Source organism: Xenopus laevis, chromosome 5L (assembly GCF_017654675.1).
Source record: "Xenopus laevis strain J_2021 chromosome 5L, Xenopus_laevis_v10.1, whole genome shotgun sequence".
NCBI lineage: Eukaryota > Metazoa > Chordata > Amphibia > Anura > Pipidae > Xenopus > Xenopus laevis.
Window position 1 is genome coordinate 84,345,865 of NC_054379.1, and position 23,738 is coordinate 84,369,602.

Sequence of the window (23,738 nt, forward strand, 5' to 3'; positions counted from 1 at the left end):
AAAAATAAATACTGACAGTCTGCTTCCTTAATAAATACCACATTCTCCTGATGTGGCTGCTTTTATAAATACAGTATCAACATCAACTAACAGATAAAGCATGAAAGGGTTGCCTCTTGCAACTGAGGTGGCACAACTGATGCCACCCCACCTAGACTGCTATTGCATTCTTCTGCCACAGGAGGAGGGTGATTTTATTTTATTCTGGGTTGATAGGAAAAGTAATCAAACGTGTTACTATACTTTAAAATATTGCATGGCAAGCAAAAGGTACCATGTATTTTTATGTATTTATTTATTTATTTATTTATATCATATATTCTGCCCATTTTCTGTCTCGCTTTATCTGACAGGGCATAGTGGAATCTGTAAAAACAAATAGCTTGCAATCATTGGTCAAATAACAAATACAGATCATTATAAACTTAGGTATAATGGCTAATTATAATCTTTTGTGATGCTTTTTAACCTAAACTGCTAATACACTACATCTGTACCATATTTGCAAATCAAGATACATTATACTAACATGCACAATATGTAATTCTAAAAAACACACTGCATACTTTCAATTTCTTAGTGACCTGCTTCATAGCAAAAGACCAATAAAGTCAATAATTATGGGGCAAATTTACTTAAGGTCGAATATCGAGGATTAATTAAACCTCAATATTCGACTCCCGCATTGAAATCCTTCGACTTCGATTTACCGCAACTCGTTTGATCAAACGATCGAACGAAAAAGGATTTTAATCCATCGATCAAATGATTTTTCTTCTACCTAAAAAAAGATAACAAAGCCTATGGGGACCTTCCCCATAGGCTAACATTAACTTCGGTCGGTTTTAGGTGGCAAACTAAGTGGTCGAAGTTTTTTTTTAAAGAGACAGTACTTCGACTATCGAATGGTCGAATAGTCTAATGATTTTTAGTTTGAATCGTTCGATTCAAAGTTGAAGTCGTAGTCGAAGGTAGCCCATTCGATGGTCGAAGTAGCCAAAAAAAACATTCGAAATTTGAAGTTTTTTTCTTCTATTCCTTCACTCGAGCTAAGTAAATGGGCCCCTTATTGTGAAGAAAAATGCTTGGGCTTTAAATATCAACTCTTTATCCCACCATTTTCTCACCAGTGCATGATCCTTCAGTCAATAGCAAAGGATGTGAGTATTTTCAAAAATAATAAACTAAAAAGTGGATAAACGTTCAAATACATTTATTAGGACAATACAGGTGAGGCCTAATTTCATGTTTTCTGCCTATTGGGGCACTTACTTAGACTGTTACTACTGAACACCCCCTATGACCAATCACAACAGGGTAAATTTCAACGAATCACAATTGTGAAGACACATTATCAATTAACCAATTTACATACAACATTGTCCATAAAAAATTTAAAATTATAAAAACAAAAGAAAATGAAGAATAAATAAATGAATACTATTCGAAAAGGTCTATTTTGCAAAACCAACATGATGCAAACATGAATCCTAATATTAGCGATTAAAGATTATTCATATGTGTAGTGATATACCAAGTATACAGTATTGACATGAGATCAATAAATAATAGTCACTACTGATTATGCTCGGAAGAATAAGTATATCATATGGGCTTAACACTCATACATCAGAGTACCAACTAATAAAGTACTGTAGATAAATTCTCATATACCTAATTACTTAAAGGAATACGAAACATAAAAATCACTATTGAGACCAAGGGGCTTTCTAGTTTGTAAATAGAAAATCCAATTGGTCTCTAAGCTGACAAATATTAGAATTATATCTCCACCACATTTTCCGCCCAGCACTCTACAGTATCTATACCTAAAACAGCCAATTTGGTTGTATCTCCGCAATTACATTTATAAAAATGTTTTGCTACATTAGAGTCAGAATTTCCTTTTTTATGTCTAAAATATGCTCCCTGATATGATTTTTGAGTGGACAAAAAGTTTGGCCCACATATTGAATATGAGATGCTGCATTCCAAATAAAAGTTTGCGTTTTCTTAAAATGAGCACAAGTAAGACATTTTTGGACCCCAAATCTGAACATATCCTTTGTGTTTAGCCAACTTAAGTTTTTAATAGTACAGGCTTGGACCAAAATGGGGGCCAGCTGGTTTCCTATAGTGAATTTCGCAAATTTTGTGAAGCGGCGCCGGCGTCTCGTTTTTGATGCCGGCGCACATTTTTTTGACGTGGGTGTCCGTTTTTTTCAACGCAGAAATTTTTTTTGACGCCAGCGATTTTTTTCAGGTGAATTTTCACGGGCGTTTTGCGAATTTATTCACTGCCGGCGAATCGCGAAAATTCGCCGCGAATAAATTCGCCCATCACTAGTTACCTATAGTTTGTGTACGATGGGTCACTGTTTTATATACTCTATCAAGGATCAAGGCTAGTGTCCGCAAAGATAGTGTTCGTTTTTACTATGTTCGGGATTTTATCAAAGATCTTTTTTATATTGCTAAATTGGGGACTATATTCTGTAATGAAGTAAACTGAGTTGTCAGTGTTATCTGTGAAAGACCTGTTATCTGGAACCAATTGATCTTTTTTGTCCATTTTGTTGAAATGAGAATTTAGTGGGTTTCAGAGTATCCCCTAGCATGAAACCTCTGTAGTAGTACATAGTCTGCGTAACCTCATGAATTGTCCTATTGGTATTGCTTTAATAACATGTTTTGGGTGGCAGGAGGTTGCCTTGAGTAAGGAATTACCTGAATTTGGTTTTCTGTAAATAGTGTAAACTATTTGTCCATTTTTTTATATAGAGTTAAATTCAAAAAATTAATAGATTTTTGATCAAAAAATTGTGTAATTTTAAATCCTATTGTATTGTTATTGGCATATTTCATGAATTTTTGAAAACTGTTAGATGAGCTTTGCCAAATAATAAAAAGGCCAACGTCATGAGAAATTGAGAGACCCAACATTCTAAGAAAAATTTGCTAATTTCTTGCGAAATTTGCGAAACGGCACCGGGCTCTCGTTTTGATGCTGGCGCCCGTTTTTTTGACACCGGCGCACGTTTTTGACGCCGGCGCACGTTTTTGACGCCGGCGTCCGTTTTTTCGTAAAAAAATTTTTGACGCCGGCGAATTTTTGCCACGAATTTTCGCGGGCGTTTCGCAAATTTATTCGCTGGTGGCGAATTGCGCAAATTCACCGCGAATTCGCGCCTGGCGAATAAATTAGCCCATCACTATTCATTTTCTTTTTATAATTTTAATTTTTTTTATTTTTCTGTTAACTGTTTTGATTTTGTAAAATTTTCTCAGTAAATATTTTCTGTGTTTTCTTTTGTTTACTCTGTGTTGGTTAATATCACCATTCACCATGGACAATATTGTATGTAAATTAGTAAATTATTAATGTGTCTTCACAATTGTGATTGGTTTCAATTTACACTGTTGTGATTGGCCATAGCCCCTATATAAGAAGTATGTGTTCAGTAGCCTATGAGTAAGTGCCCCAAAAGGCATGAAACGTGTTAGGCCTCACCTACATTGTCCTTATAAATGTATTTGAACTTTTAACCACTTTTTGGTTTATTATTTTTGAAAATACTCACATCCTTTGCTATTGGTCTGAATACATGCACCCACAGACTGGAGTGAACTGTGAATATTTTCTTCATTCTTTACTAAAGTCATTTATATTTTACTACTGCATTTATTATATTGTGGTAGTGCCCAAAATTGACTTTTTTTGCACCTTTTTTGCACCTTCAGTGTCTGCTGTTGCCAAGTAATAATGCCCATGTACAACAGCAGCTCAATAGCTCAGTCCAAAAGAACTTCCCCATTATGTCCAGAACACCTGCTTAGTAAAATATGAAATAATGAACAACGCCTACCCTATATAATATACTACATTTAAATGCCCATAGTTACAGTAATGTATGGGAATTATAGGAACCACTTTATATTTTCTTTAGTAAATAATGCTCTGTCCTGTGGATGCTATGCATAGTCTGGCTGGTGCCAAATATTTTGGTCTGACATGAGCTCTGAAAGATGCTTTCATTCAAAGGGTGAGTTTAACCGCAGGACTAAGAGCCTTCTCCAGCAATAACACAACATTTTGCTTTAATCAAATGGCTGGGCTTTTTTCCATTCAGCAATTTTCAACCTTTATGGAGTGGATGCCAACATCCTTTGATAAATCCATGAAATGATGGATAAAGCTACAGAGAATGTAATGTTTAAGATGGCTCCACAAGCTGAATCCTGTCATGCACCTATTAATTCTCCTTATATTTCTGATTCTACAGCATCCAGTGGTTCAGAATATTCATATTTGGATCATGTGGAAGATGGAGATGACTTGAAGTTTAATTTACAGTTCATTGATCCTCTTATTAGAGCTATAAGAGACTATTGCTCGCTTTATAAAGTCTTGTATCTCAGAAATTGATAAGGCCAGTGCAGCATTATTCCCCATAGAGAAAGGAAAAAATTTTACCTGCTCAGAATAATATATTTACATTCCAAGAAACAAAATACCTTGTCAGGGCATAGTTGAACTATAACAAATCAGGAGGAAAGAAAGGACAACCCTCTTAAGATCAAGATTTTTTGAGAAAAAAAAAACATCTTGAGATCTCTTTGAAAACACCTGGAGATATGATCTCTGATATTTACTGATTGCACAACCCCAATCTCAGGTGCTGCACAGCGACAATTCTGGGCTGCCGCCCCCTCCTCTCCCGCTCCATGCTTAAAGATTAGTGTCGGAGTGGGTCTAAGGGGGCAGTATCACTAGTGCATTAGAGGAGCCAAATTTCCAGGTTAAAACCCGGAAGTTCGGCTCTTAAAATTACAAGAGGCGGCTTTTTGCCGCACCTTGTAACTGCCCGCTCGCTGCCACCTGAGGCAAGGGTCTCACCAGAGGCAGAAGCGGCCCTGGTGCTGCAGGTGATGTTATTTTCATAAGTAGAAGAAGAGATTTCAGGATGATCTATTCTGATCTATTATCTATTCTTTCAGCATTGTATAACGGGACAAAAATAATTATTATGAAAACTGATAACACTGACAGTAATGGATGTCTTTTTCATTGTAATTTAAACAGTTCTGTAGTAATTACACTAACATTTACCGAATGAAACTGTACAGGGTAAAATGCAATTTAGTTAGTTGCTAGCAGTTATCTGTCTCTTGCGTATGCTCCTAAGCACGTCATTGTATAGCTAATAGGTTAATTTAAAAGTAATATCTCATATTGAAGCAAATCATAAACAAATTCAGCTTCAAAAGAAAAAATCCCCTATGATCCATCTTCAATATTTTATGCTAATCTTTCAATGCGTAGGTTAAACATGTATAGTACCTTTTCAAGGCCTTCTTCCTTGAGACTGATCACATCCAAATCAAAATCCGTCCGTAAGCCATTGGTTTTGTTGAAAGTTATCCTGCCTGTGAGGCCTTCCCAGTGAGCCTTGGGTAGAAAATATAATTTGCATGAGCAAGGAACATAAAAGAGAACATATTAATTTTGAGAATAGATAAAATATTCAGCACATTTGAATAATTAACCTTGTAGCTGATTTCTGTTTTATCTTTATGCATCTACATCTAGACATAACATTTATGCTCCTGTATGTAGAACTATTATTGTGTAGAAGATATCATACCTGTATTTATATACTAATGAGTTCTTTGTTATGTTGAAATTGATACAATGATTCAATCCATAAATGCAAATCATGTTTCACAGTGATAAGATCACGCAGGATAAAAAATGTCTTTGGTACAGGAGTGCACTAAAACTGTATTAACAATTAGTTTTTGGGGGTTGTTTAGGGGATTATAAGGGTTGCATCATCCAAGTCAAGGGTGACAGTCCTATCTTGGCATTTGTCAGAGTGGGAAGAAACTAGTATAAGTGTAATTGTGTTCAGTTCAACCTCCTTGGGTAATGGTCCCGGGAGGTACATGTATGGTGTCTGTTATCCAGACTGCTCGGTTTTCCAAATAAGGGAACTTTATGTAATTTTGCCTCCAATAAGGATTAATTATAACTTAGTTAGAATTAAGTACAAGGTACTGTTTCATTATTACAGAGAAAGAACATCATTTCTCAAAACATGAAATATTTAATTAAAATGGAGTCTATGGGAGATGGCTTTCCTGTAATTCAGAGCTTTCTGGATAATGGGTTTGCGGATAACAGATCCCATACCTGTAGTGGTATGGAGTGAGGTCTACCCATGCATTCACTTGCACACCTTAGAGCAATGCAGCTGGATGGCCGGGATGGCAGGTGGCCTGTTCACTCCATAGGAGTAGGCAAGCATTCCTGAGGAACTGATCAATTAAATGATTAAATAAATGATTTTTTAAGTTTCCAGTTTTAATAACTGTGGCACTGAAGCTGCAACGTTCCATACCCATCCTGGACTGTTGTGTATGCTTTCTTGGGGAAAATTAAGAAATGAGAAGTGGATGACCATGTGCCTTGATGCTGCCATGGTCATGTATGTGAATTAATATATGTGCATTTTAAAGTGTACGTGCTGCAAAGATATTAAATCCCTGAAATAGGCATTAAAAGGTGTTTAAAAGGATTTGCGTGTAATAAATTAAAAACAACTCCATAATCCTCAAGCTATGGTAAACAGGATTTTCTAAACCCAAGGGTATATCAAAAGCATTTTGTTCATATAAAAAAGTATTACATCTTAATCTGCTTTTACATGTGATGATTTTTCAAAAAATTGCTCCTGACAGCTGAGAACAGTAAGTAAACAGTGTCTATATTTACTATGTGATACAGCATTTAAAAGACAGCCTACAATACCAAAATGCACTAAAACCTATAATAAATCTAAACTTTGATTGGAAAATTAATGACAAATTTCATCTGTTAATGGTCCCATTATTTAGTATGAATTTGTTTTTCTGAACTGTTGGGCCAGATCTGCAGTGACACTATGCATAGATTTGACCCAGTGCCAAACAGATTTGAAATAGCTAGAACATTAAATTGAATTTTGAGTCTTGAATCATTTGTATAATAGTTATTTCGGTCTTTGTGAGATTTTCAATGTGGCAAATTGAATAGAAAATTATATCTTATGTCAGCATCCTTTACCTTATAATGCCTGGCTCTCTTTTTATCAAAGTGCTGTTTTGTTACTTTTTGTTCACAAAATGTTCCTGTCTGATGTGTATCTACTTTCAAAATATTTATCATAATATACATATTACAGCTACTTGTTTAAAGGTAAACTATCATTTAAAAAATTGTTATTCTGTTTACTTGTAAATTTAGCCTTAAAGGAAAAATAAAGCGTAACTGAAGAAGTAGTATAGAAATGTTGTACATTATAGTTTGGGGTTCTTTACCAGCCCTAGGCAACCATGGCCCTTTAACAGTAAAGATCTGTGCCTCTGAAGATGCCTCAGTAGCTCTCCATATAATTTTCTGCTAATTCACTGCACATGCTCTGAGCTGCTGTCATTTACTGAGCTCAGTGACGACTCAAAATATATAGTACACACAGAATTTATTAAGGGTCGAGTTGTGTTTTCCATCAAAAATTCATGTTTTTCAGTTGATTTTTGAGTAAAAAATAGATTTTTCAGGTTTTGAAAAAAAAAACTAAAATTTTTCGATATTTATTATGAGATTTATTATGCAAAGAAGTTTTAAGGGCACTTCTGTGATATATAATTATAGAAAAAGTTTTTGGCAACTAGAAAGACTGCATTAAATGTCTAATAAGACATAAGGCGCCATTCAGGCAAAGTGTGGTGCTTCTACACGTGGGCATGCACTGACATGCACATGAATTACTATTCTTTCAAGGAGTGGTCTAATTGCCCTTTTGGAGCCAGGAGAAACCTTTCTCTTTCTGAATATGAAAGCAGTCTGAAAACTGCTTGGGGTGTACTTTGAGAAAGGGTCGAACTGTAGGGAATTACATTTACCCAGAATACTTATTTCACATCAGTGCATTCGGGTTCAGACCTTAAAAATCATGACAGAATCCCTTTAAGATAATAAAAGCATTTTTCAAGTGCTGTTTATAAACCCTGCTTTATCAGATTGGGGCTAGTTAATAATGGGGTAAAGAAAGTATATTGACAAATATCTACCTGGGATCAAACAGGATTTATCCTATCAAGCTTATTTCCCATGAATCTTTTCAGACATTTCACAAATGCATAATAAGAACATTATAATAGAGCAAGAGTGGCACAACTCTTGGTTCAACCAAAGCACAGTGCACACAAGAAACCTATTTATTTGTAACCAGACAGATATGAATTTTGAACAGTACATTGTCTGCTAAAAATATTCACTCCAAATCACAAGCACACCAAGAAGTTGCTTATAGTTTTTAATAAGGTTACAGCAAGATGTTCCTCATTTCATCTAAAATAATTCCTAATTGCACTCTTAAAAAGAACAGCTATGTGACACTCTGCTAGACATGACACCAAAAAGTCCTGTTTGCTTTGATCTGGCCTTCCTGGTATTAACTGTTGATTTGCCACTTGTTGAAATGAGCTTAAGATGGCAAGGTAATTTTCTACATCTACAGCTAAACATGATGATAAATAAACTCAACTACTGGAGACTACTGGAGACTAATAACTACTTTGTGCATTGTAAAAAATACTTAAATATTCATTTTTTAATTTTTAAGTTTTCAGCTCATTACTATGAGAAATAGTTACAGGGGGTACAGTATTTAATTTCACTGAAATGAAGAGCTCATATTCTTGTGTCACTTTTACTTTTAGACCTACTTAACAATCAATTATAATATACCAAACACGTTAGGATATGTAAATTATATATATATAATTATGATTTTGCTGTTATTTTTATGTGTGAAGTTGTGAGCTCTGGAATGTCTTTACGGTAAAGCTTTGTGTTTCTTAAGCTAAAGTAATATTTATTATTTTAATGTAATATTACTTATATTTAAATTATATCTCAGAATATATATTTTACACATAAAACTATATAGGTGACTGTGTGAGTAGTGTGAATAGTTAAATAATGCAGTTTTGGTACAAATTTACATAGTGTAGTATTCCACAGCAATCTTTATTACTCAACCGCAATTAGTATTAAGTAAATATTTGGTTGAAATGGGTATACTCTGCTGAAGTAATATCATCTACAGTAATCTAGTAAAATGAGGTATGTAAAATATTCTATTTTTCCCTACAAGATATCCCATGGAACTTGTGATAGCTGTTTTTTAATCAGTAAGAAAAGTATTTAATGTAAACATCTTTACTAATATTAATTTGTATAAGTATTTTTTTTTAATAAAAGTCACAAAATCGTTTACAAATAGAATATTGCCAGTAGAATGTATGTATGTAATGTTATCAGATAATTATATCATCCCAGTACGTGGATTATAGCTAATTTTAAGGTATTGCAATTATTGCTGAATTTATACACATTATTTATAAGATATAATTTCTGTTGTTAGAAGTTACAGAAAATATATGTCAATATTATGATGCCTCACATGTATTACTCACTCCTTGTTTCAATATTCATGTGTCCAGATGCACATTAATAACAGACTAAAATACAACATGCACATTTTGTGCCAGTTTATTAAAAATAGTAGCGAAGGCAAGCAGATGAAAAGCATGATATTTGTCAAATATTGTCCTCCAGCATGCACACATCACAGAAAGTGATACTGTCATATCACTGCGAAATGGCAAACATAAATCCATAACTAATCTGTAAATAACTAATCCGTTTACATTTTTCCAACATTTAGGGGCTGTTTTATCAATGCTCCAATCCAAATTTTTACCTTCATTTTTTTCTCGCTAAATCTCACATATTTGAATTAGGGTTTCCAAAAGTTGATATTTATTAATCACAAAAACTTTCAAAAAAAATTTTAAATATAAAAATTTGCATTAAAAAGCTGGGCAATTCATGTAGATGTCCATGGGTCCCAGGCAAAATTTTAGCGATTTTTTCAATTCAATTTGTTCATATTTTGGGCATGTTAATTGACTGCATTTTTGTACATATATGTAAAAAACAAAAAATAAACATACCTCTTTAATGAGACTGATAAAGCGGGAACCAAACCTCCAAGGTTTATGACGATTACATTGCAAGGAGCTGACAGTCATCTGTGGAAACTGCTGAACAGCTACTGATACCACATGGACAGCATCATACATTAAAGCAGCATCAGTCTGAAATTGAAGAATAGTAATTGCAGTAAATGTATTCAAGTAGAAAGGGTACTTCTCACGTACAGTTACTTGTCAGTTATAGCCCCTATTCTATTTCATTATTTTTATATTTTATTATATAAAATAAACTGTTCATTCTCTACTAGTTGATATAGCACAGTACAGAGTATACAGAACAATACAGCAAACATGAATTTCCAAATATTATTTATACAGTATATACTAGCAAACTTAGTGAACGTTCTGGAGGGCCATGATGTGGATGGTGCTGGCAGCTTCAGCCCCCCCTGCATTAAATTTGAGTTGTGACAGTGCTGAAAATCCATTTTATATAATGAATGTGTAATCCACTTGTAGGAGGTTAAAGGTTTTAAAGTTTAGGTATTTTGGTCCCTTGGGCATAATTTAGTCAGCTAGATTGGGTCCTCAGTTATAGAAGGGAAGTGGTTTCCTTTTTCCTGTGTAAAAGTATACTGCTGGCAGTTCAGTGACTGGCCAGTAGATGTCTATTATATTTTATAAAAGGGGAAGATCCCATGTGCTCAGTCTCTTTTGGACTGCACACTTGCTGGAGAAAGCACAGTGGTATTGCATAGGGCCTGGAACAAAGGAAGGTTCTAGAATAGTGAAGAAAGGTCTGAGATGGTGGATTTTCAGATTTGGGCTTTTTGTAGCATCAGGGTACAATAAATTTAAAAAAAAATAGTTCCCCCCCTCTAAAAATTTGAGTTTTCTAGTGAGAAAATGTCAGCATCATAACTCTTATAAAATATTTTTGGGGATGCTGGGTTTTATTGAATATTTTTTATTGAACATCACTGCAATAGAAAAGTTTATAGTTCACTAACCAAAATAAAGTGTCAATATTAAGCAAAAAATAGACACCATCATTTATTTTCTATATTTATTATTAATATAAGATCTGCTAAAATATTCATTAGTTAACGTGTATACATAACTGAAACTAAATTAATATGGTAAATATAGTATGCTTCTTTTTGATTTACTGTAAACTAGAATGTTAAATGTATTAATTAAGAAAGATCATTCTGACAAAAAATAAATCTTTTTTATCTTTGATTTGATTTCAGGACCTTAACAGTAAATTAGATATGAGAAGTATATATTAAAAGTGTTTATAAAGAGAAAGGAAAGAGACTCTTTTATACAAGGCACAACATCATTCGATTCGATCGATTTTGACCCATTCGAAGTACCCAAAAAAATACTTTGAAATTCAAATTTTTTATCATTCCAATTCTTCACTTGAGCTTAGTAAATGTGCCCCTAAGTTGTGCAGAACTATAAGTTCCATGCAGGATGCTGCCACTTTGCAGAGCGATTTGTCTAAGTTTGGAAATCAGGCAGCAATCCTGAAAATAAGGTTCAATGTTGAAAAATGCAAGGTTATGCACTTATGCAAAAAATAATATAAATGCAAGTTATACACTAAATGGCAGTGTGTTGGGAGTTTCCTTAAATGATAAGGATCTTGTGGTTTTTGTAGATAAGAAATTGTCTAATTCTGGGCAGTGTCATTTTGTGGCTACTAAAGCAAATAACGTTTTGTCTTGCATAAAAAAGGGCATTAACTCAAGGGATGAAAACATAATTATGCTTCTTTATAGGTCCCTGGTAAGGCCTCATCTGGAGTATGCAGTGCAGTTGTGGACTCCAGTCCTTAAGAGGGATATACCGTATATACTCGAGTATAAGCCAAATTTTTCAGCATCCAAAATGTGCTGAAAAAGTCTACCTTATACTCGAGTCAGCGGGCAGTAGCTGAGATTGCAGTCACTTTTAATCATTTCTATACCAACAGTTCGCTTGGGGAGAGACTGCAATATCACACAGTGCCCTCTGTTGGTTATATGAAAGAATAACAGTGCGCCCTCTGTTGGTTATATGAAAGAATAACAGTGCGCCCTCTGTTGGTTATATGAAAGAATAACAGTGACTGCAATATCACACAGCACCCTCTGTTGGTTATATGAAAGAATAACAGTGACTGCAATATCACACAGCGCCATCTGTTGGTTATATGAAAGAATAACAGAGACTGCAATATCACACAGCGCCCTCTGTTGGTTATATGAAGGTTTAACAGTGATGGCAATATCACACAGCGCCCTCTGTTGGTTATACGAAAGATTAACAGTGATGGCAATATCACACAGCACTCTCTGCACATGGTAGTGGGACAGTGGGACAATGTACACAGTAATCCGTTTGGCAATTCTCTGTCACCATCAACTTTGCAAAGAAGTCCGGTTGATCGCTGGGGGGGGTGCTTTGGCAGAATGTGCGCTGCTGGGAGACAGGGCTGTAGTTGTGTCTAGGCTAATACTTGAGACAATACGTTTTCCCAGTTTTCGTAGGTAAAATTAGGTACCTCGGCTTATACTTGGGTCGGCTTATACTCGAGTATATATGGTAAATAAACTGGAAAGAGTGCAGAGACGTGCAACTAAACTGGTTAGAGGGATGGAAGACTTAAATTATAAGGGTAGACTGTCATGGTTGAGGTTGTTTTCTCTGGGAAAAAAAGGTGCTTGCGAGGGGACATGATTACACTTTACAAGTACATTAGAGGACATTATAGACAAATAGCAGGGGACCTTTTTACCCATAAAGAGGATCACCGTACCAGAGGCCACCCCTTCAGACTAGAAGAAAAGCACTTTCATTTAAAGCAACGTAGGTGGTTCTTCACAGTGCGTCTGTCCTACACCATTCTCAGTAAAAGAAGGAATAAGAAATATATTTAAGCTACATTACTCTGTCACAGAATATATAATGGTGTAACTAACTAGTGTATGCTAGATTTTGACAAAATAGATGTTTGTGACAGAAAGCAAGATTTTATAATTAGGGATGCACCGAATTCAGGATTCGGTTCGGGATTCAGCCAGGATTCTGCCTTTTTCAGCAGGATTCGGATTTGACTGAATCCTTCTGCCTGTCCGAACCAAATTCTAATTTCTATTTGCAAATTATGGTAGGGAGGGAAATTGCACAACTTTTTGTCACAAAACAAGGAAGTAAAAAATGTTTTTGCCTTCCCACCCCTAATTTGCATATGCAAATTAGGATTTGGTTCGGGACTCAGCCTAATCTTTCGCGAAGGATTTAGGGGTTCAGCCAAATCCAAAATAGTGGATTCGGTGCATCGCTATTTATTATACAGGATTCATTCTATGAACAAAATGAAGATTAAGTTTCACAAAACTCATAACATAACCATTCTGTGAAGCAATACTGTCAATCATATTACTGAACCAATAAAAACAAAGTCCTATAACAAACAAGATGAAAAGTTGCCAGCTCTGCTCCACATGGCTGCATAATCCCTAAGGCAATGGATACTATTCGACCTGCTATAGAGGGTGCCCTCTTATGTCTAATGTCCCCTGTGCTGAATAGCAATAAACATGAACAATGAACAAACATCTCCTAAAAGAGCTGCCATTAAATGCTACAGGTGCTGAATTGGAAGTTAAGAAATATAATGCTGCACTGATTTCCTCTTCCTGTCTGAGCTGAGAGGAAGCAAGAAGCAGGCCACACCTACCTATCATATCCTATCATATTGTAATAAATGTACCACAAGTTACTGTGCTTGTCTGGCTGCTTTACCTGAACTAACACAGCAAAATCATTTGATCCACTACTAGCCAAGCAATTTATCACACTTATTATCTTGCAACCTAACCCATCATTATAATAGTCCTATATCCTCTCATTAACGTCTAACAGCCTCACTCAAAGTCAATAATAAGCTTTGTATATAATGCTTTTCTTTCATTATCAGTGCAGCATTATATTTCTCAGCCATTTCTAAGAACTTCCAATTCAGAACCTGTAGTGTTTAACAGCAGTCATTTCATGAAATGTATCGTTCCTTGTTTGTGTTTATTGCTGTACAGCACATGGGCCATTAGATGCACAGGGGGCATTAGCCATTAGAAGGTGCCATCTATAGTATAGTACCCTATGCATTAGGCATGATACAGTCATGTGGAGCAGACTGGCAACTTTTCATCTTGTTTGTTAAAGGGCAATAAACTTCGTGCTTATTGGTTCAGTAATGTGACTGCCGGTATTGCTTGACAGAATGGATATTTTATCAGTTTTGTGAAACATTCTGGCATTAGTAAAATTGAATTTAAGATCAGCTAGAGGAAAATGCAATCAACTGTCCAATATACATTTCTTATTTATGCAGCTTCTTTATTTAGTAAAAAATTGTGGGGGAACAGAGGAAATGGCAAAGAAATACAACTAAGTAAATCTTGTTAAAAGCATGAAGGAAGTGTTAGCTCTATAAATTAAAAATGAGTAATAAGTGAAAGTCGATGGCAGCACTTAAGACAAGTCGTCAGCCATTGTTTATTGCAGCTTACATCATATCAGGTCAGCATCAACCAAAAGCTCTTTTCTTATAATTTTAATAGTTTACTTGTCTAGCGATCCAACAGTCATGAGACATGATTTACATAGCTGATATCTATTATGTTATGATTGCAAAAACCAAAATGCTAAAATCAAAGTACTGTAGCAGAGGACATTGAAATTATATCAAGTGGCATAAAATACTACTTCTAGCATCTCCCTGACCTGTTTATATTTTGTTTACATTCACACACATAAACAAAAGCACAAACATACAACCAGACACACATACGTCTATACAACTTCATTACTATGAGATCTACAAAGGGAAAGCATAGATCATAGAAGATACAAGGAATGGTATGATATTGTAACATTTAAATACATTTAAGGAAATAAAGTTTAAGAGGTTTAGATATTTCCACAGAAATAGCCATATTAGTATCAAATCAGATAGACTGATCTAACCCTTTCCAGCTGCCTTTCAGTGTTTACCAGTCAACCCAGAACCCATATGGGCACACAGGGCATGTAGGATACTCATTGCATCCATTAGTGTCAGGCTCTGCTGGAATTCGAGCCAAGGGCTTTTGGGTTTCTGGCTTGATGACTTAACCACTGGGCCAGGTGAGCAGCCTGCAGGGTTGCTCACTGTCTATTACCTGGCCTTTGCAGCCCTAGCCCAGCAGCAGCCTGATTGGTGGTTTGGAGTCAGCCAATCAGTCAGCTATTCATACTAGCACTGTGGCATCACCCGTAACTAAGGGTTCCTGCTCTAGCCTCCTTTTCTTTCTTTACCTTGCCTTGTTACCATGCCTTATTCTGATCCTGTCTTGCCTTAACCCATTTCTGCCTTGTCCTGACATGACCCTGACCTTGCCTGTTCCTGTTCCTGCTTCCAGTTCTGTTCTGCCTTATACCTTGAACCTTGCTCTGCCCCTCTCTTCTATCCTGACCTTGCCTTGTCCTTTCCCCTCTTGCGATTCAGACCTCTCCTGCTATCCAGTCCTCTCCTGATATCCAGTCCTCTCCTGCTACTCTATCCCCAGTCTAATCTGATCTATGCCCGCATCGTCCTGTCTCATTCAATTGTTCCTGTTCTACACCTGCTCCATCCCCCTCCTACCCAGTGTGCTCCTGTCCTGACTCCTCACCCTCGTCTCCCTATCCAGTCGTGATCTTCACCCTCTTAATCCTGTCCAGTCCTGATCTTCACCCTCTCCATCCTGTCCTGATCTTCGCACAATCGGTAAATACTTCCCCCTTGTTCAAGATGAGTTTAGTAAATAGGACTTGTACTGAATATACTGTACGTTTTTAATCATAAAAATGATATGGCTTTTGTTATTTCTTGCAGTTAAAAGGGCAGACATTTGACTTTTCTCTATATGGTTCTTGTGCGTAATTGTGAGTTTAAACACACATAATCACAAGTATAATAAACCTTTATCTGTAAACCACCACAGTCACAACAAAGAGTGAACTGGGGGGGTTGTTTATACAGAGCTCACTATCTGTAGTTTAACACAGACTAAACTGTAAAATAGTAATCGTTATCACAAATGAATGGTCTCTGAACTTGTGTGGGCACGTTTTTTTTTCACAGAAATAGCATTACTTTGGCCACGATTAGTACTGCGTTAGTAGCAGTATTAGGGGCAGATTTATGGGTCAAACGGAAAATTTGAATTCGAATTTTAGTTTTTTGTTATGGTCAAAACTCTCAAACCCAAATTGTGAATTATCCAAACTCAATTTGAATTTGAATTTCAAGATTTATCACACATCTGGCCCTTTAAAAATCAAAAGTTGACTATTCACCACCTAAAACCTGCCGAGCTCATGTTTGGTCAATGGGAGAGGTCCAAGGACCAATTTGTACATATTACTAGCCTTTCTAACATTTTTGGGAGAAAAAACTTGAAGTTTATTTGAATTCAATTCAAGTTTTTGAGTCGGTAAAATCAGTGTGAGTTTTAGATATTCAGTTTTTTTCATAAATAAACCCATAATCACATTTCTAGTATATTCAAATTTTATAGAGTTTAAAAAAACTCACATGAATTCGAAACTCAACATTTTAGGGCAGATTTATCAGGGGTTAAATTTTGAATTAATGGGAGTTATTTTGAACTCCCATAACTTCGAAATTCAAACTAAAAGAGACCAATTGAAATTTATCAAAAAATCTAAGGTTTTTTTTTGGCCGAATAGGTCAGTTTTTGATCGAATTTGAATCATATAAATCGAAGTAACAAAGTATTTGATCAAATTTGATTTGAAGTTTTTCCAAAAAAACCTTTTGATTTTTTAAAGTCCACTAAATGACTCCAAATAGGTTCTAAGAGGTCCCCCATAGGTTAAAACAGCAATTCTGAGTTTTTTGGGGCAGATACTTTGATTTGAATTTGATCGATTTGAATGATTCAATACAGCCTATTCACCTGAAGTTAAAAACTTCTATTTTTTTTTTCATAGATTTCGATTGAACTTTTTTTATTCGAATTTCGAGTTTAAAAAACTCCCATCACCTCGAAATTCGACCCTTGATATATCTGCCCCCAAGTGTGTGATTCATTTAATGCAATTGAGTTGCATGTTTAAGCACAACACACTAAGGAACTCTGTAAATACCACATCCTCAAGGCAGACTTTACTTCCAAATGGCCAGGATGGCTCCTTATGCCACCATAAGAGTTCATCTAGGAAATTAAGCTTCCTCGTTGTTTGGGTGGTGTCAAAAATTAAGACTGAATAAATGTATTATTTATACTCTACTTTCTAGTCCATTCAATATTTCAACTAGTCTTAGAAGATCAATTTCAAGTGGGGGTAACCCATATTGTATAATTCAACAAAGCATGAGCTATGATTGTCAGTAAACTTCCTGTCTCTCAGTACCTTTCAGAAGAACTAAAAGTTCTGCCATATTAAAGAGTACATCTTTATTCTGGTGACAGTTTTTTTTCACAAAAACTGTCTAAGGCAATCCTGAAATACACAGAACTGTCAGGAGTACAGTGAACAAAGGGTGTATTTTTAATCTCAACTTTTTGTTCATAAAAAAAATTACTATGATTGACACATGACAATTTTAATTCATGTGTTAAAAATATGAACTGGAAAAATCATTTATTTTGTAATAACTTTACGGAAATTATTTTATGCTATTTAGTACTGCAACATTGGGGAAGTGATATGACTTCACAAAAAGGCTCAGAGGATTTTTAATGAGATGCTAGCTCTATATATATATATATCTCATGAAGAGAAAATGATGTTTATTAAGCAAAAAGCGGCTAACGTTTCGGCTAGCACTCTAGCCTTTCTCAAACCCTTTTGAGCTATATTCACCCATGCACTGAACATCTCTTTACGAGTTGTGCCGGCATTCAGCTGCTTATACCTATATATATATATATATATTGTTGCTTACAGGAGGGGGCGTAATCTAAGTGACATGCTGGTAGTGAAAGACCTCACTAAGGACTCCAAGAAGTCTTACAATTGGCTTGACAGACCCCTGAAACCAGGATGTTATAAATGTGCTAACTGCCTGACATGTGGGGGTATGTCGCAAGGCACCCATTTTACACACCCGAGAACAGGGATGAAGTAAAAAATCCTTCACAGAGTGACATGCATCTCCGATCATGTGGTATACATGGCTTGGTGCCCGTGTGGCCTACACTACGTAGGAAAAGCGTCTACGACCTACTGTGAGCGAATGAACCACCATCGTAGCGCAATCAGGAGCGCTCTGGCCACTGGAAGATCAGACCAACCGGTATCAAGACATTGGCTTAATATGAAACACACTCTCACACAGTTTAGACATATGATAATTGATCATGTGCCAGCTCCCAGAAGAGGGGGAAATAGGGATATTTTATTAGTACAAAAGGAGAGTAAGTGGATCTTTACATTGGACACTCTGGCACCTAAGGGACTAAATGAGACTCTACCGATGTCTCCATTTTTCTAAAACATTTGTTTTGTTCGCTAACATCGGACCTTTCTGGTCTCGTTCTCTAACACTATTGGGGACTATCAGAACAGGGATCACTCTTTCTAATTACTGCAGAAAATCATAATGGCTTCTACTATGTAGAGATATTGAATCAAACCTCCTGGTGACTATCAATATTTCCACTGATGAGTATGTACTGTTTATGTCTTATGACCGAGTCAAACAACTACTTTCAAGGGTCTGTGGTATTACAGATCAATGCATCAATGTATATCTCCTGCTATGAAGACTACAAGTAGCACACATTGTTGCATAAGTCTCATGCTTGCTAATGCTATTATGTCTCAATTTAATTACATGCCCATACAGGTGTTTTATGCTTTTGTCTACTGTGATACGTGATGCCCTGAGGCACTGTGACAGCAGGGACTGTAGGCAGGCCCTAAACGGAAAGACAAACCCACTAAGCTGAATGACCCACGGAAGCACTGGCGATTGACTACATGTAATGCTCAAGATCCCTATGTGTCAGGCTACAGTGCGATCAAAGGCGAAACGGATCTCTCCTCCAATCTCCTACTGCTACAAGCCTCTCCCCGACCTAATGCTATGGGTCAGAAAGGTGATGAGCAAAGAGTGCGAGCAGGGTGAGTTTCATTACGGCACCTTGTCTCTAGCACCTCAGCCAAAAAGAAGGGGGGTTAAGGCGCAGGACTAGCAGTGAGGAGCCAGGGGTTAACGGTCGCATGGTGAAGCGCACCACTAGCAGACGATCCGCATTGACATGGAGGTGGGGCTTACGATCCAGTAACCAATATGACACGGAGCAGGTACGAGTGGTTGGATGCTGAGCGCACGTCATAGCCACAGCTGCGACTAGGGTCTGCCGGCGCCCTATGTGGGTACGTCAACGTAAATGAGGGTGATACAAGGGCGATCGTCATCCTCTGGCTGCATATGTGACCTCGGGGTAAGTATTCTTTTTAACCTGCACCTGTCACCTTCTCACGCTGTAAGCACCGACTGACACACAACTGTGACTACACGTTTGACACTGTATCAATATACTTCATCGCACTGAATATATGCTGGGTAAATTGGATATACACTTGTTACATGGCGCATGGTGATTATATTAACTTTTTAATATACACTCGATTACTTGTTCACGTATGTGGGACTTAATGACGTCACAAGATGGAGGTTTTGGCGCCAAAATGGGGTTTAAATGTTTGGTTTGTACAATGCACTGTGTTCACTTCTTGAAGAAGGCTCGAGTGTTAGAGCCAAAACGTCGGAATAAAAACCACTTTTGTTTGCACGAATCAAGTCCTGTGAGTGCGGTTTTTGGTTGCTATATATATATATATATATATATATATATATATATATATATATATATATATATATATATATATATATATTGGATAATGTACCCCCTACTGTAATTTATAAAGATATCATGTCACATAGGAGTTATGTGACCATTTTATACAGGCCACATAATGTATGTTTATACAGGAGATGACTTCTAATATCTTTATAAATTATAGCAGGGGGTACATTATGCATTATAATGTACATTTTCTAGGTGCAGTGTCTGGCTTTGCTTTATGTACTACAAAATTAGTCTGTTTTGCTTCTGTCACACTTGCAGTCCCCCATACACGCCGCATTTGCTCCACATGGGATGCCTTTCAGGAAAAGGCTATGGAACTTTGGCATAGATTTGTGGATCGAGGATATGACACCAGAGATATTAAATTGGCCTATGAAAAGGCAGTGTCTAGAGATAGATCAACTCTTCTGGGGGATGCCAAAACAGTCAGTAAGAACAAATACAGTAATGGAGGTAAATATAAACATAGAAGTGAAAGTCATAATGAAGACATGAGGGTGTTTTGAAGGGACAGAGTCCTCAGCCGCGTTTTAGTACAGTCTACACCAAAGATGCTTACTTTATACAACGGAGCATCCGTAAACATTGGGGTGTGTTATTACAAGATCCAATCTTAAAACAGTCTTTGGACCAATCCCCCTCCTTTGTTTTTAGGAAGGGTAAATCCTTAGCATCCCGTTTATCGCCTAGTTTATATAGATCTAAAGGGACAAACCCTGAACCGGCTTGGTTAAGGTATAAAGGCACATATAAGTGTGGCCGTAATAGGTGTAAAGCTTGTGCTGTTGTTAATGTTTCTACTACTTTCTCAAGCACATATACAGGGGAGACTTTTGGCATAAAACAATATTTCAATTGCTGTTCCAAGGGAATTATTTACTTAGCCACTTGCCCCTGCAGTGCACAGTACGTGGGTAAAACCAGTCGCCCTGCAGGAGTCCGGTTTTTGGAACACCTGTCGGCAGCCGAGAGAGGTGATAAAAAATCGTCTATTGCCAAACATATTCTGGAACAACACGAAGGTGTTTCCAGAATAACTTTTCAGATAATTGACAAACTTAAATTTAATGTGAGAAAAGGAGATTGTGATAAAATTTTATCCAGGATGGAGGTGTACTGGATGTATCATCTTAAAACATTAGATATAAATGGTGGATTGAATCGTGAATGTGAACTGACATGTTTTTATTAATTCTATACACCTTATGAAGTAGCTGGTAGAATATGTGTACGTTTAAAATAAAATAAAATAAAATAGATATATGATTATGGAACGGTATATAAGCCCTTTTTGGGATTTTTTGTTATGAATTGATTCTTCATATTAATTTATGTACTAAAGAGAATTATATTTATATTGAGAAATATATAACTAACTATCTATATTAATTATATATATATATATTTTAGTCGGTTCGCCCCTCTGCTCTTTCTACTTACTATTTGTCCCTTTGATAATTATGTCCAAGAATGTATTGTGAATTAGTTGATTTAGTGTTAGAAAAGATAGATTTTTTTCGCTAATAACTGTATGGTAACTTGAGAGCTGTGTGATACTGTAATAGGATATTATAAAAACATGGATAATATGATTAAAAACCCCCTTTCTTATGTTTCATAGTCAGTACTCATAAGCTTCTAAGTGTTCTGATGAACAGCAATATAAAGGTTAATGTTTTTAAATGGGGGTGTGGTGTTACCTTTTTTAAATGCTCATCTGGACAGGCTAAGCATAGCTTTTGAGAAAGTGGCTTAGTCCACGAAACGCGTCAAGCGTGCTGTTTGGGACATAGAACCTGCTTAACTTTTTAATGAAGATTCAATAAAATATGGATTTTAACTACTGCTGGTGCTCCGTGTTCTACATATTCATTTGATTGCAGTCCCCCATAGTCTGTTCTACAGTACCTGTAGTTGAATTCCTTTTTCTACCCTTGCCTTCTTGCCTGCCATGGGTAATATCCTAGAAGAAAGGCCAGGGAAGGAGGGAGATTGAAGGAGATTGAAGGTGGGAGGAGGAGCAAAAGTTGAGAGAGAGAGCAAAAACTGGGAGGGCTGGTGGAAAGGAGGAGAGGCAAGAACAGAGAGAGACCATGTGAGGGGGAGGGGGAGGGAGACTGGAGAGGGGGCCTAGACAGAATGAAAATGTAGAGGCAGGTAGCAAAACTTGAGACAGGGTGTGTGAGAGAGATAACGCAAGAGGAAAGGGAGAGCGGTAAGGCATTATAGGACGAGGAACTCAGACGGAGCAGACATGAATGAGCGGGGGAGGGAGACATGAGACCGAAACAATGAGGGACCATATCTGAGGAGTGAGAGAGGAGGAGCGTTCCGTGCTGTGTGCCTGTCTAAGTAAGATTTGAGCCTGACAGTGAAATGGGAGGGGGCAAGAGTGGAGGTAGAGCTGCAGGGAGACAGATTGCTGAGCAGCGGCGGAAGTGCTGACCCAAATAAACGGTGCGTACTGGCGTAAGAACGTGCCGTTTATATAGTGAATAAAGTACCCCCTCTTGTAAAATATATTATAAGTCACAAGGAGTTTCATGATCATATAAAAGGCAGAATGCCCAGTGTTTTTATACAGGTCATGGAACTCCGAGGTAACTTCTAATATCCTTATATTTTACAACTGGGGGGTACTTTATTTATTATAATACACAAGTTTCAGTGAGTCATGTGACAGAAATTACATCAGAACTCAACGTTTATAATTGATGACATCAGAACTCACTGTTTGTAAGGATATAATTTACAGGATATTCATGGCTTTTGTGTATGATAAGGATATATTTTACAGTTGGGGTCCATAGGAAAAAGCCATACTGTCAATTATATATATATATACACACACACTGTATATATAGTAGTCTAGTTTAAAATGAACTACATGAAGTTGCCAGGACTATTTATGGGGACAATTAGCATTTGTGTATAGCACCAATGTGTGTTCAATTCTACATGCAAACTAACGTTTTGCACCTGTACTTGCATACATAAAGGAACACAACTATCAAGGAAATATTATGTTCACAACAAACAATGAGAACAATTTTTATATTATAGAACTCACAAATTCACAGTGAAATTAAGCCTTTCTTGGTTAATACTGATACTTGTCTTTAAGGAGAACTAAAGCTTAACCAAAGAAGTAGGGCAGAAATGTTGTACATTATCTTTTGTGCTTCTATACCAGCCAAGGCAACCACAGCCATTTAGCAGTAAAGATCTGTGCCTCCAAAGATGACTCTGTAGCTCCTGGTCTTCTGCTGATGCACTGCACATGTTCTGTGCTGCTGTCAGTTACTGAGCTTAGGGACCAACGCACAATATACTGAATATATATAATATAAATGTCATAATATAAGGCTGAGGCACAATTAGCATCAGAATTTACTTATCAGCCCTATAGCATCAGCTTTTATCATCAGAATTTAATAATCAGCCCTATAGCATTAGCATCATCATCCTTCATGATCATTTGTGACTATTCCTAAACTAATCTTCTTAACAGTTGCTCAGAACACACTGAGCATGTGTGTATTGAAAAATCAAGATGGGAAACTCCTGTGACAATTTTGAAGGCCTCATACTGTATAATCTGGAACCTTTACGCTGGTTCAATAAGTTCAATATATATATGGCATTTCTAGCCATATTCATTTGTTTTTTTAAACCAAAAGTGCTTTGTTAAGGTAATTATATTATTTATAGTCAGCCTTGTAAAATGTATTACTTTCACATAAATGTGATTTACTCCCAAAATCATTTACA

At 36.4% G+C, this 23,738-nt stretch overlaps 1 protein-coding gene across 2 annotated transcripts in view; it reads right to left on the reverse strand.

Annotated features, from left to right (window-relative positions):
• grik2.L (glutamate receptor, ionotropic, kainate 2 L homeolog) overlaps nt 1-23,738 on the reverse strand; it is a 322,471-nt gene that overhangs the window by 110,422 nt on the left and 188,311 nt on the right. For both annotated transcript variants that reach the window (XM_041562043.1, NM_001159686.1), the window contains 2 exon segments: nt 10,063-10,206; nt 5,342-5,449 (listed from right to left, as the gene is read on the reverse strand). In XM_041562043.1, the coding sequence (XP_041417977.1) occupies nt 5,342-5,449; nt 10,063-10,206 (252 nt within the window).